At 46.4% G+C, this 14,039-nt stretch overlaps 1 protein-coding gene across 3 annotated transcripts in view; it reads left to right on the top strand.

Moving 5' to 3' along the window:
- The window catches only part of LOC106571244 (connector enhancer of kinase suppressor of ras 3), a 50,971-nt gene extending 38,458 nt beyond the window's left edge, over nucleotides 1–12,513 (top strand). For all 3 annotated transcript variants that reach the window (XM_014144045.2, XM_014144044.2, XM_045695622.1), the window contains 7 exons: nucleotides 375–434; nucleotides 563–631; nucleotides 1,985–2,131; nucleotides 3,019–3,143; nucleotides 10,269–10,459; nucleotides 10,597–10,683; nucleotides 11,295–12,513. In XM_014144045.2, coding sequence (XP_013999520.1) covers nucleotides 375–434; nucleotides 563–631; nucleotides 1,985–2,131; nucleotides 3,019–3,143; nucleotides 10,269–10,459; nucleotides 10,597–10,683; nucleotides 11,295–11,623 — 1,008 coding nt within the window. In that variant the 3' untranslated portion in view covers nucleotides 11,624–12,513. The remainder of the gene's footprint in view (nucleotides 1–374; nucleotides 435–562; nucleotides 632–1,984; nucleotides 2,132–3,018; nucleotides 3,144–10,268; nucleotides 10,460–10,596; nucleotides 10,684–11,294) is intronic.
- The last annotated feature ends 1,526 nt before the right edge of the window (nucleotides 12,514–14,039 follow it).

The raw sequence follows: 14,039 nt of genomic DNA, 5'->3' as shown, positions 1-14,039 counted from the left end.
CTTTTGATACTTAAGTATACTTAAAACCAAATACTTTTAGACTTTAACTCAAGTAATATTTACTGGTTGACTTTGACTTTTAATAGTCATTTTCTATTAAGGTATCTTTACTTTTACTCAAGTATGACAATTTAGTACTTTTTCCGCCGCTGACCATATACTGTATAGTGCACAACGTTTGACCAGGGCTCATAGGGGTCAGGTCAAAAAGTAGTGACTATATAGGAAATAGGGTGGCATATAAGAAGCTGACTTATACTTGAAATTAGAGAAGAGTCTTACATGATCAGCCCGAGCTAGATGTACTGCTTGATTTCTCAGTCTCTGAGATTGATTGCTTCTTCCTTACATTATGCTGTCCTGTATTATCTCAGGGGTTGTATATCAAATCCACCTACGACGGGCTTCACATCATCACTGGAACCACAGAACATGTGAGTATCCCGTCTATCCCGATAGTAGTAGTCCAAGATGGTCTGGAGTGATCCAGTCAGAGTGAATGTACAGTACTGTGATGTCTCCTTGCTCACCGTCTGTCTTTCTGTTGTCCTCTGCACTCCAGTCTCCAGCAGACAGAACACACAGGATCCACGCAGGAGACGAGGTCGTCCAGGTCAACAAGCAGACAGTGGTAGCTACCTCATAGAGCTTCTCTCATCTGTCCATTATCTAACCCAGGGCTGAGAGAGACCAAAGATCTTTGTTAAATCAACAACAAGCTCTTACTCAATAATGATAGGAGCACAGGGATAGACAGAAAGTGTTGATGATGAAGGGTCTGCTGATGGGACTGATGATGATGGATGTGATGATGAGAGTGATGATGATGGGAGTGATGATGGTGGGAGTGATGATGATGAATGTGATGATGGGAGTGATGATGATGATGGGAGTGATGATGATGAATGTGATAATGGGAGTGATGATGGTGGGAGTGATGATGATGATGATGGGAGTGATGATGGTGGGAGTGATGATGATGAATGTGATGATGATGGATATGATAATGGGAGTGATGATGGTGGGAGTGATGATGATGATGGGAGTGATGATGATGGGAGTGATGATGATGAATGTGATGATGATGGGAGTGATGATGATGGATGTGATGATGGCAGTGATGATGATGGATGTGATGATGGGAGTGATGATGATGGGAGTGATGATGATGGGAGTGATGATGATGGATGTGATGATGGGAGTGATGATGATGGATGTGATGATTGGAGTGATGATGATGGGAGTGATGATGATGAATGTGATGATGATGGGAGTGATGATGATGGATGTGATGATTGGAGTGATGATGATGGGAGTGATGATGATGGATGTGATGATGATGATGTGATGATGATGGGAGTGATGATGATGGATGTGATGATGATGGATGTGATGATGATGGGAGTGATGATGATGGATGTGATGATGATGGATGTGATGATGATGGGAGTGATGATGATGGGAGTGATGATGATGGATGTGATGATGATGGGAGTGATGATGATGGATGTGATGATGGCAGTGATGATGATGGATGTGATGATTGGAGTGATGATGATGGATGTGATGATTGGAGTGATGATGATGGGAGTGATGATGATGGGAGTGATGATGATGAATGTGATGATGATGGGAGTGATGATGATGGATGTGATGATGGGAGTGATGATGATGGATGTGATGATGATGGATGTGATGATGGCAGTGATGATGATGGATGTGATGATTGGAGTGATGATGATGTGGGAGTGATGATGTGGGGTGATGATGGGGTGATGATGATGATTGGAGTGATGATGATAGGAGTGATGATGATGGATGTGATGATGGGGGTGATGATGATGGATGTGATGATGGATGTGATGAAAGGTCTGCTGATGGGAGTAGTGATGATGGGAGTGATGATGATGGATGTGATGATGAGGGTTGTGATGCTGGATGGGTCTGACGAGGTGTCCTATCTGTCTGTCTGTGGTGCCTCCAGGTGGGCTGGCAGCTGGAGAACCTGGTGGGTAAGCTGAAGGCGGACCCAGCAGGCGTTACTCTGGTGGTGAAGAAGAGGCCCTCGGGTACCTTTAGCTTCACCCCGGCCCCCCTGAAGAACATGCGCTGGAGGCCCCTTCTGGTGCAGGTAGAGCCGTAATACATACACACACACACACACACACACACACACACACACACACACACACACACACACACACACACACACACACACACACACACACATACAGCTTGATTGAAGAACAACCGTAGAAGAGGTAGACCCAGCCCCCCTTATCCCTGTTGATATCATAGTGTTGAATCAATTCTGGATTTATTTTCATCTGTCATCATAGGTGTGACATTGTTGTGTTTGGTATCCCAGAGCTGTTTGTTTTTGATGGGGTTTGACAAGATAGGACAAGTTCCTCAGTTATTCAGCCACCCGGGCTGCGTCTTTCAGTGGATGGGTTGTAACTAACAATTAATCCCTTCTTCCTATTTGTTCCTCAAAAAAAGAATAGCACAAAGTCCAACCATGTATTGATGTCAGACGTCTTTTGAAGGTGACTCATGTTCACAGATCATGGGTCTAGTGTGACTGAATAGGCTTTGTGTTTCAGAACCCGTTTAGGATGTGTGTTTTAAATAGATTGCATAGTGCTTCAAATGTCAGAAGTGGGCTGAGTCAGTGTGCCCCGACTACACTGTAATCTCGCCAGGTCTGGATTTTACCAAAGGAAAATTTGCTTAATTCGAAATAACACCATGTAACGCATTAGTATTTTGCTGATTATTTTGCTGATCGTTATGGTGAAGTTGTCTAATTTTAGCAGCTAAGCTACCTCAAGCCAATCATTTAACACAGATTTCTGTCGTTTTAGTGTTTTTATTTAACAACATTTGGAAATATCTGGGAATCTTCCGCTACACCCGCAATAACATCAATAACATCTGCTAAACACGTGTATGTGACAAATAAAAATGTATTTGATTTGATTATTATAACAACTATTTTGTTGTTTTGTGTGTTAGAGCGCCCTGAGTATGCCTAAGATCCAGTCTCCAAAACATGCCTGTGAAGCCCGCATGAAAAAAGAGAAGCCAGCCATTCTGGACCTATTTATCCCTCCTCCCCCCACTGTACCCTATACCCCACGGTGAGTATCTGTCTGCCTGTCTGTCTGTCGGTCGGTCGGTCTGTCTGTCTGTGGGTCGTTTTGACTGTCAGTCTGTCGGTCGGTTTGACTGTCCATCTGTCTGTCTGCCTTTCTGTCTGTATCTCTGTCCTCCTCAGGCTTTAGGAATGGGATAACACCAACTCTTGTTTAGTCCATTAAGTCCCAAACATGTACTTATAACTTCTGTTGAAATTACTGTTTGGGAAGAAAAAAATATTTGTACCCCAACAATGCTGGATACTGGTCTGTTAGCTGGAAACTGCTCTGTTAGCTGGGTACTGCTCTGTTGGCTGGAAACTGCTCTGTTAGCTGGAAACTGCTTTTTTAGCTGGATACTGCTCTGTTAGCTGGATACTGCTCTTTTAGCTGGGTACTGCTCTTTTAGCTGGATACTGCTCTGTTAGCTGGATACTGCTCTTTTAGCTGGATACTGCTCTGTTAGCTGGGTACTGCTCTGTTAGCTGGATACTGCTCTTTTAGCTGGATACTGCTCTGTTAGCTGGGTACTGCTCTGTTAGCTGGGTACTGCTCTGTTAGCTGGATACTGCTCTATTAGCTGGGTACTGCTCTGTTAGCTGGATACTGCTCTGTTAGCTGGAAACTGCTCTGTTAGCTGGAAACTGCTATTTTAGCTGGATACTGCTCGTTTAGCTGGATACTGCTCGTTTAGCTGGATACTGCTCTTTTAGTTGGGTACTGCTCTTTTAGATGGATACTGCTCTGTTAGCTGGGTACTGCTCTGTTAGCTGGATACTGCTCTGTTAGCTGGGTACTGCTCTGTTAGCTGGATACTGCTCCGTTAACTGGATACTGCTCTGTTAGCTGGATACTGCTCTGTTAGCTGGATACTGGTCTGTTAGCTGGATACTGGCCTGTTAGCTGGGTACTGCTCTGTTAGCTGGGTACTGCTCTGTTAGCTGGGTACTGCTCTGTTAGCTGGATACTGCTCTATTAGCTGGGTACTGCTCTGTTAGCTGGATACTGCTCTGTTAGCTGGAAACTGCTCTGTTAGCTGGAAACTGCTATTTTAGCTGGATACTGCTCTGTTAGCTGGATACTGCTCGTTTAGCTGGATACTGCTCGTTTAGCTGGATACTGCTCTTTTAGTTGGGTACTGCTCTTTTAGCTGGATACTGCTCTGTTAGCTGGGTACTGCTCTGTTAGCTGGATACTGCTCTGTTAGCTGGGTACTGCTCTGTTAGCTGGATACTGCTCTGTTAACTGGATACTGCTCTGTTAGCTGGATACTGCTCTGTTAGCTGGATACTGGCCTGTTATCTGGCTACTGGTCTGTTAGCTGGATACTGGCCTGTTAGCTGGATACTGGCCTGTTAGCTGGGTACTGCTCTGTTAGCTGGGTACTGCTCTGTTAGCTGGGTACTGCTCTGTTATCTGGATACTGGTCTGTTAGCTGGATACTGCTCTGTTATCTGGATACTGGTCTGTTAGCTGGATACTGCTCTTTTAGCTGGATACTGCTATGTTAGCTGGGTACTGGTCTGTTAGCTGGATACTGCTCTGTTATCTGGATACTGCTCTGTTAGCTGGGTACTGGTCTGTTAGCTGTTATAATATCCACCCTGCACAGCCAGAAGAGGACTTGCCACCCCTCATAGCCTGGTTCCTCTCTAGGTTTCTTCCTAGGTTTTTGGCCTTTCTAGGGAGTTTTTCCTAGGGAGTTTTTCCTAGCCACCGTGCTTCTTTCACATGCTTTGCTTGCTGTTTGGGGTTTTAGGCTGGGTTTCTGTACAGCACTTTGAGAATATCAGCTGATGTACGAAGGGCTATATAAAAATAAATTTGAAATTTGATACTGGTCTGTTAGCTGGGTACTAGTCTGTTAGCTGGATACTGCTCTGTTAGCTTGATACTGCTCTATTAGCTGGATACTGCTCTGTTAGCTGGGTACTGCTCTGTTAGCTGGGTTCTGCTCTGTTAGCTGGGTACTGCTCTGTTAGCTGGGTACTGCTCTGTTAGCTGGATACTGCTCTGTTAGCTGGGTACTGCTCTGTTAGCTGGGTACTGCTCTGTTAGCTGGGTACTGCTCTGTTAGCTGGATACTGCTCTGTTAGCTTGATACTGCTCTATTAGCTGGATACTGCTCTGTTAGCTGGGTACTGCTCTGTTAGCTGGATACTGCTCTGTTAGCTGGGTACTGCTCTGTTAGCTGGGTACTGCTCTGTTAGCTGGGTACTGCTCTGTTAGCTGGGTACTGCTCTGTTAGCTGGATACTGCTCTGTTAGCTGGGTACTGCTCTGTTAGCTGGATACTGCTCTGTTAGCTGGGTACTGCTCTGTTAGCTGGATACTGCTCTGTTAGCTGGGTACTGCTCTGTTAGCTGGGTACTGCTCTGTTAGCTGGGTACTGCTCTGTTAGCTGGGTACTGCTCTGTTAGCTGGGTACTGCTCTGTTAGCTGGATACTGCTCTGTTAGCTGGGTACTGCTCTGTTAGCTGGATACTGCTCTGTTAGCTGGGTACTGCTCTGTTAGCTGGGTACTGCTCTGTTAGCTGGGTACTGCTCTGTTAGCTGGGTACTGCTCTGTTAGCTGGATACTGCTCTGTTAGCTGGGTACTGCTCTGTTAGCTGGGTACTGCTCTGTTAGCTGGATACTGCTCTGTTAGCTGGGTACTGCTCTGTTAGCTGGATACTGCTCTGTTAGCTGGGTACTGCTCTGTTAGCTGGGTACTGCTCTGTTAGCTGGATACTGCTCTGTTAGCTGGGTACTGCTCTGTTAGCTGGGTACTGCTCTGTTAGCTGGGTACTGCTCTGTTAGCTGGGTACTGCTCTGTTAGCTGGGTACTGCTCTGTTAGCTGGGTACTGCTCTGTTAGCTGGATACTGCTCTGTTAGCTGGATACTGCTCTGTTAGCTGGGTACTGCTCTGTTAGCTGGGTACTGCTCTGTTAGCTGGGTACTGCTCTGTTAGCTGGGTACTGCTCTGTTAGCTGGGTACTGCTCTGTTAGCTGGATACTGCTCTGTTAGCTGGGTACTGCTCTGTTAGCTGGGTACTGCTCTGTTAGCTGGATACTGCTCTGTTAGCTGGGTACTGCTCTGTTAGCTGGGTACTGCTCTGTTAGCTGGGTACTGCTCTGTTAGCTGGGTACTGCTCTGTTAGCTGGGTACTGCTCTGTTAGCTGGGTACTGCTCTGTTAGCTGGGTACTGCTCTGTTAGCTGGATACTGCTCTGTTAGCTGGATACTGCTCTGTTAGCTGGGTACTGCTCTGTTAGCTGGATACTGGTCTGTTAGCTGGATACTGGCCTGTTAGCTGGGTACTGCTCTGTTAGCTGGGTACTGCTCTGTTAGCTGGGTACTGCTCTGTTAGCTGGATACTGCTCTATTAGCTGGGTACTGCTCTGTTAGCTGGATACTGCTCTGTTAGCTGGAAACTGCTCTGTTAGCTGGAAACTGCTCTTTTAGCTGGATACTGCTCTGTTAGCTGGATACTGCTCGTTTAGCTGGATACTGCTCGTTTAGCTGGATACTGCTCTTTTAGCTGGGTACTGCTCTGTTAGCTGGATACTGCTCTGTTAGCTGGGTACTGCTCTGTTAGCTGGATACTGCTCTGTTAGCTGGGTACTGCTCTGTTAGCTGGATACTGCTCTGTTAACTGGATACTGCTCTGTTAGCTGGATACTGCTCTGTTAGCTGGATACTGGCCTGTTATCTGGCTACTGGTCTGTTAGCTGGATACTGGCCTGTTAGCTGGATACTGGCCTGTTAGCTGGGTACTGCTCTGTTAGCTGGGTACTGCTCTGTTAGCTGGGTACTGCTCTGTTATCTGGATACTGGTCTGTTAGCTGGATACTGCTCTGTTATCTGGATACTGGTCTGTTAGCTGGATACTGCTCTTTTAGCTGGATACTGCTATGTTAGCTGGGTACTGGTCTGTTAGCTGGATACTGCTCTGTTATCTGGATACTGCTCTGTTAGCTGGGTACTGGTCTGTTAGCTGTTATAATATCCACCCTGCACAGCCAGAAGAGGACTTGCCACCCCTCATAGCCTGGTTCCTCTCTAGGTTTCTTCCTAGGTTTTTGGCCTTTCTAGGGAGTTTTTCCTAGGGAGTTTTTCCTAGCCACCGTGCTTCTTTCACATGCTTTGCTTGCTGTTTGGGGTTTTAGGCTGAGTTTCTGTACAGCACTTTGAGAATATCAGCTGATGTACGAAGGGCTATATAAAAATAAATTTGAAATTTGATACTGGTCTGTTAGCTGGGTACTAGTCTGTTAGCTGGATACTGCTCTGTTAGCTGGGTACTGCTCTGTTAGCTGGGTACTGCTCTGTTAGCTGGATACTGCTCTGTTAGCTGGGTACTGCTCTGTTAGCTGGGTACTGCTCTGTTAGCTGGGTACTGCTCTGTTAGCTGGGTACTGCTCTGTTAGCTGGGTACTGCTCTGTTAGCTGGATACTGCTCTGTTAGCTGGGTACTGCTCTGTTAGCTGGATACTGCTCTGTTAGCTGGGTACTGCTCTGTTAGCTGGATACTGCTCTGTTAGCTGGGTACTGCTCTGTTAGCTGGATACTGCTCTGTTAGCTGGGTACTGCTCTGTTAGCTGGATACTGCTCTGTTAGCTGGGTACTGCTCTGTTAGCTGGGTACTGGTCTGTTAGCTGGATACTGCTCTGTTAGCTGGGTACTGCTCTGTTAGCTGGGTACTGCTCTGTTAGCTGGATACTGCTCTGTTAGCTGGGTACTGCTCTGTTAGCTGGGTACTGCTCTGTTAGCTGGGTACTGCTCTGTTAGCTGGGTACTGCTCTGTTAGCTGGATACTGCTCTGTTAGCTGGGTACTGCTCTGTTAGCTGGATACTGCTCTGTTAGCTGGATACTGCTCTGTTAGCTGGGTACTGCTCTGTTAGCTGGGTACTGCTCTGTTAGCTGGGTACTGCTCTGTTAGCTGGATACTGCTCTGTTAGCTGGGTACTGCTCTGTTAGCTGGATACTGCTCTGTTAGCTGGGTACTGCTCTGTTAGCTGGATACTGCTCTGTTAGCTGGGTACTGCTCTGTTAGCTGGGTACTGCTCTGTTAGCTGGGTACTGCTCTGTTAGCTGGATACTGCTCTGTTAGCTGGGTACTGCTCTGTTAGCTGGGTACTGCTCTGTTAGCTGGGTACTGCTCTGTTAGCTGGGTACTGCTCTGTTAGCTGGGTACTGCTCTGTTAGCTGGGTACTGCTCTGTTAGCTGGATACTGCTCTGTTAGCTGGGTACTGCTCTGTTAGCTGGGTACTGCTCTGTTAGCTGGATACTGCTCTGTTAGCTGGGTACTGCTCTGTTAGCTGGGTACTGCTCTGTTAGCTGGGTACTGCTCTGTTAGCTGGGTACTGCTCTGTTAGCTGGGTACTGCTCTGTTAGCTGGGTACTGCTCTGTTAGCTGGATACTGCTCTGTTAGCTGGATACTGCTCTGTTAGCTGGGTACTGCTCTGTTAGCTGGGTACTGCTCTGTTAGCTGGATACTGCTCTGTTAGCTGGGTACTGCTCTGTTAGCTGGATACTGCTCTGTTAGCTGGATACTGCTCTGTTAGCTGGGTACTGCTCTGTTAGCTGGGTACTGCTCTGTTAGCTGGGTACTGCTCTGTTAGCTGGGTACTGCTCTGTTAGCTGGATACTGCTCTGTTAGCTGGGTACTGCTCTGTTAGCTGGGTACTGCTCTGTTAGCTGGATACTGCTCTGTTAGCTGGGTACTGCTCTGTTAGCTGGGTACTGCTCTGTTAGCTGGGTACTGCTCTGTTAGCTGGGTACTGCTCTGTTAGCTGGGTACTGCTCTGTTAGCTGGGTACTGCTCTGTTAGCTGGATACTGCTCTGTTAGCTGGGTACTGCTCTGTTAGCTGGATACTGCTCTGTTAGCTGGATACTGCTCTGTTAGCTGGGTACTGCTCTGTTAGCTGGATACTGCTCTGTTAGCTGGGTACTGCTCTGTTAGCTGGGTACTGCTCTGTTAGCTGGGTACTGGTCTGTTAGCTGGATACTGCTCTGTTAGCTGGGTACTGCTCTGTTAGCTGGATACTGCTCTGTTAGCTGGGTACTGCTCTGTTAGCTGGGTACTGCTCTGTTAGCTGGGTACTGCTCTGTTAGCTGGGTACTGCTCTGTTAGCTGGGTACTGCTCTGTTAGCTGGATACTGCTCTGTTAGCTGGATACTGCTCTGTTAGCTGGGTACTGGTCTGTTAGCTGGGTACTGCTCTGTTAGCTGGGTACTGGTCTGTTAGCTGGGTACTGCTCTGTTAGCTGGGTACTGCTCTGTTAGCTGGGTACTGCTCTGTTAGCTGGGTACTGCTCTGTTAGCTGGGTACTGCTCTGTTAGCTGGGTACTGCTCTGTTAGCTGGATACTGCTCTGTTAGCTGGGTACTGCTCTGTTAGCTGGATACTGCTCTGTTAGCTGGGTACTGCTCTGTTAGCTGGGTACTGCTCTATTAGCTGGGTACTGCTCTGTTAGCTGGGTACTGCTCTGTTAGCTGGTTACTGCTCTGTTAGCTGGGTACTGCTCTGTTAGCTGGGTACTGCTCTGTTAGCTGGATACTGCTCTGTTAGCTGGGTACTGCTCTGTTAGCTGGGTACTGCTCTGTTAGCTGGGTACTGCTCTGTTAGCTGGGTACTGCTCTGTTAGCTGGGTACTGCTCTGTTAGCTGGGTACTGCTCTGTTAGCTGGATACTGCTCTGTTAGCTGGATACTGCTCTGTTAGCTGGGTACTGCTCTGTTAGCTGGGTACTGCTCTGTTAGCTGGGTACTGGTCTGTTAGCTGGATACTGCTCTGTTAGCTGGGTACTGCTCTGTTAGCTGGGTACTGCTCTGTTAGCTGGATACTGCTCTGTTAGCTGGGTACTGGTCTGTTAGCTGGATACTGCTCTGTTAGCTGGGTACTGGTCTGTTAGCTGGGTACTGGTCTGTTAGCTGGGTACTGCTCTGTTAGCTGGATACTGCTCTGTTAGCTGGGTACTGCTCTGTTAGCTGGGTACTGCTCTGTTAGCTGGATACTGCTCTGTTAGCTGGGTACTGCTCTGTTAGCTGGGTACTGGTCTGTTAGCTGGATACTGCTCTGTTAGCTGGGTACTGCTCTGTTAGCTGACATTGATGTTGTTTCTTCTTTTCCTCTCATCACAGAGATGAGAAGCCTAAAGCCAGTGTCAAACTGAGACCGAAGGGTTCACAGTCTCCAAACTCCTTCCTGGATGAGGGCAGACGGTGCTTCACCATCGCAGACTATGACAACAAGATTAGAGTCTGCCCCCCTCTTGAGCCCAACCTCCAACCAGCCCCAGTAGCCCGCCTGAGACAACGGACATCCACACGGGGTCAGTACCCCAACATACACACACACACACACAAACACACTTTTACAAAGATTAATCACAGTAGCATTCTGCTTCCATTTCACTGACTTTTATTGATTCTTTACCATTGAAAAGATTGATATTTGAACTCTTTACAGGTAAATCACGGCCCCTGTCCATGCCTGTAGAGTCGTGTTTGGGCATGTCTGATTCGTCCTCCAGACCCTGGCCCCAAGGGAGAAAAGGTACGCCTGCTACATCTATAGCACTGGGTGCCAATTGCATCCCAAATGGCACCCTATATAGTGCACTACTTTTGATTGAGGCCCCGTTCAAAAGTAGTGCACTATATAAGGAATAGGGTGCCATTTGGGACGAAACCTAACTGAGGCTAATCCACTGTTATCAGAATGACCATTTCACAAGCTCACTTACACTGCAGAACACACTGAGGCAGACTCACATTGCATGCCTTGAATTCTTAAGTCGTTGTTCATTAACTTTGGGGTAAGCCCCAGCATAACCAGTGTTGACTTTGGCCACAACTACTTCTTAGACTCACTTATTCTTAAACAGCGATGGTTCAGCGGATGTTGTGAGACAAGTGTGTTCATTTGTGTATGTCTATGAGTATATCATGTGTGTTCGATGAGTATATATATACATGTACCAGTGTAAGTAGGCATAAAGGTTTTACTGGTCAGATCACTGTCAGGAAAAACTATTTTCTAGCTCTAGTTATGCATCTACAGTATATGCCAGCCCCATGCTGAGATTCCTGTCTTATATATGGTTCTTACATGGTGATGATGTTCTTGGATGGACAATGAAGTCCTATTCTATCCTACTCTTGCAGGAGAGGACATCCTGCACAGATACCTGAGTAACGAGCGCATCGCCACCATCTCTGAGGAGGCCTCGTTCTTCCCCCTACCCTACAGACCCCTGGAGGGGCGATCTGGCCAGCTGGTCCGTGGTGTCGACCACATCCGGGGCTCCCAGTGCTTCATCAATGCTGACCTGCACAACAGCGCCACCATCCCCTACCAGGAGGCATTGTCGAAAAAGGCCCCGGCTACGACTATGACCCCTAGTGCTGCTGCTGCTACTCCCAAACGCCCTCCGTCTGAACCCTCTTCGATCCTGGGAGGCTGGCTAGCCCGCCTCAGGCTGTTGAGTCATTGACGAGTGCCTCGACCTTATGGACAGTGGACCGTGTGTCGCCCCCACTGCCTTTACCTTGCTCTAATCTAACAGTGGTATGGTTTCTCCACTCAGTATTCTGACTAACACTTACCATACCTGGAACGTTCTGTTGGAACTTGGAACACTAAAACAGCCTTTGGAAGCTTTGCTTCATTTCAACGCCACATAGCCTAGGGGTAGACCATTTGGTTGGATCTCTTGCTTCATTTCAATGCCACATAGCCTAGGGGTAGACCATTTGGTTGGATCTCTTGCTACATTTCAACTCCTTGGCGTGACAGACTGTTGGTTTAGATTCAATATGCTGACAGATTCAGAATGTTTCGTGGAGGGATTGGAGAAAATGACAAGGATGAAGAAGTATTATAGAAACTTTCTGTTTCTGCTCATTTTCCTAATCAAGAGTAGGACTATCATTCAGGTTTAGGGAACATTAGCCTTGCTTCTGTAGGTGAACTGTCCTATGTGTAAATTGTTAAGTTATTTAGTTAGTGTCTGTACAGATTTCTTGTACGTATGTTTAAAATCATTTTAAGAAGTTGATTTGATTTTTGTACCAGTTTATTTTGTATTTCGTTTCATGAGTTGATATATAAATATAATTAAAGCCTATCATTTTTATTTGAGATAATGTGCTTCTCTTCATAGTGTTTCATGTTACTATGCGATGGACATAACTGCCAGTTGGCCTTTCTTAAAGCTACCGTATGAAAACCCTTGATCCACTGCTGTTACAAATAGTGTGTGTGTTTGTGTGTGTGTGAGTGAGTGTGCATATTTTTGTGAAGTTCAGGTAACATTTCAAAAAAGTGTAACTACTTCATCTCATTAAATGGTCTTCAATAAAACAGGTATGATTCAATGTGAAACTATAACATGATGTCATGACCAGGAAGACACTGAGACACAGATAGTGCCTTAGCAACACTAACCATACATACTAAACATATGCAAGAGCTGTGAAACTTGTCTTAAAGGAGGATAATCAGTGTCTTCATTCCAATAATAAAATAGAAAAAAAGTTTTACGCAGAAATGTCTAGCAACTCAAATCAAATGTTATTAGTCACATGCTCCGAATACAACAGGTGTAGACCTTACAGTGAAATGCTTACTTACAAGCCCCTAACCAACTGTGCAGTTTCAAAAAATATGGATAAGAGATAAAAGTAACAAGTAATTAAAGAGCAGCAGTAAAAAATAACAATATATACAGGGGGGGCCGGTACAGAGTCAATGTGCGGGGGCACCGGTTAGTTGAGGTAGTATGTACATGTAGGTAGAGTTAATTAAAGTGACTATGCATAGATGACAACAAAGAGTTGCAGTGGTGTGGAGAGGGGAGGGGGGGCAATGCGAATAGTCTGGGTATCCATTTCATTAGGTGTTCAGGAGTCTTATGGCTTGCAGGTAGAAGCTGTTTAGAAGCCTCTTGGACCTAGACTCGGCGCTCCGGTTCCGCTTGACGTGTGGTAGCAGGGAGAACAGTCTATGGCTGGTGTCTTTGACAATTTTTAGGGCCTTCCTCTGACACCGCCTGGTATAGAGGTCCTGGATGGCAGGAAGCTTGGCTCCAGTGATGTACTGTGCCGTTCCCACTACCCTCTCTAGTGCCTTGCAGTCGGAGGCTGAGCAGTTGCCATACCAGGCAGTGATGCCCAGTCTGGATGCTCTAGATGGTGCAGCTGTAGAACCTTTTGTGGATCTGAGGACCCATGCCAAATCTTTTCAATCTCCTGAGGGGGAATAGGTTTTGTCGTGCCCTCTTCACGACTGTCTTGGTGTGCTTGGACCATGTTAGTTTGTTGGTGGTGGACACCAAGGAACTTGAAGCTCTCAACCTGCTCCACTGCAGCCCCGTCGATGAGAATGGGGGCGTGCTCGGGTCCTCTTTTTCCTGTAGTCCACAATCATCTCCTTTGTCTTGATCACATTGAGGGAGAGGTTGTTGTCCTGGCACCACACATCCAGGTCTCTGACCTCCTCGCTATAGGCTGTCTCAACTCACAATACTTTTCAAGTGCTTTGCAATATGAATACCTCTATGATAGTTTCAACATTTTCTAAACTATAATAAAAAGGTGCAATTTCACTTTTGGTTGCTTCTTTCTTGTTTGTTCTTTCTTATCGCAACAATAATTACTTAGAAATAATGATCTGATTGCCATTTGAAAACATAATTATAACATATTGCAGAACTTCAAGAAGTTGTTTAATGCAGACAGATCATGAGGCAGAGTTTGACAAAGCTTCCCATTAGGTACAGATGTAAATTCAACGCAGGTTCAGTGTAATTTCATTGAAATGACGTGGAAACAACGTTGATTCAACCAGTGTGTACCCAGTTGGTTAACATTTACATTTACATTTAAGTCATTTAGCAGACGCTCTTATCC

The sequence above is a fragment of the Salmo salar genome, chromosome ssa15, assembly GCF_905237065.1.
Source record: "Salmo salar chromosome ssa15, Ssal_v3.1, whole genome shotgun sequence".
Classification (NCBI taxonomy): domain Eukaryota; kingdom Metazoa; phylum Chordata; class Actinopteri; order Salmoniformes; family Salmonidae; genus Salmo; species Salmo salar.
The sequence above is the reverse complement of the archived record's forward strand: the minus strand, read 5'-3'. Positions and strand labels throughout refer to the sequence as shown.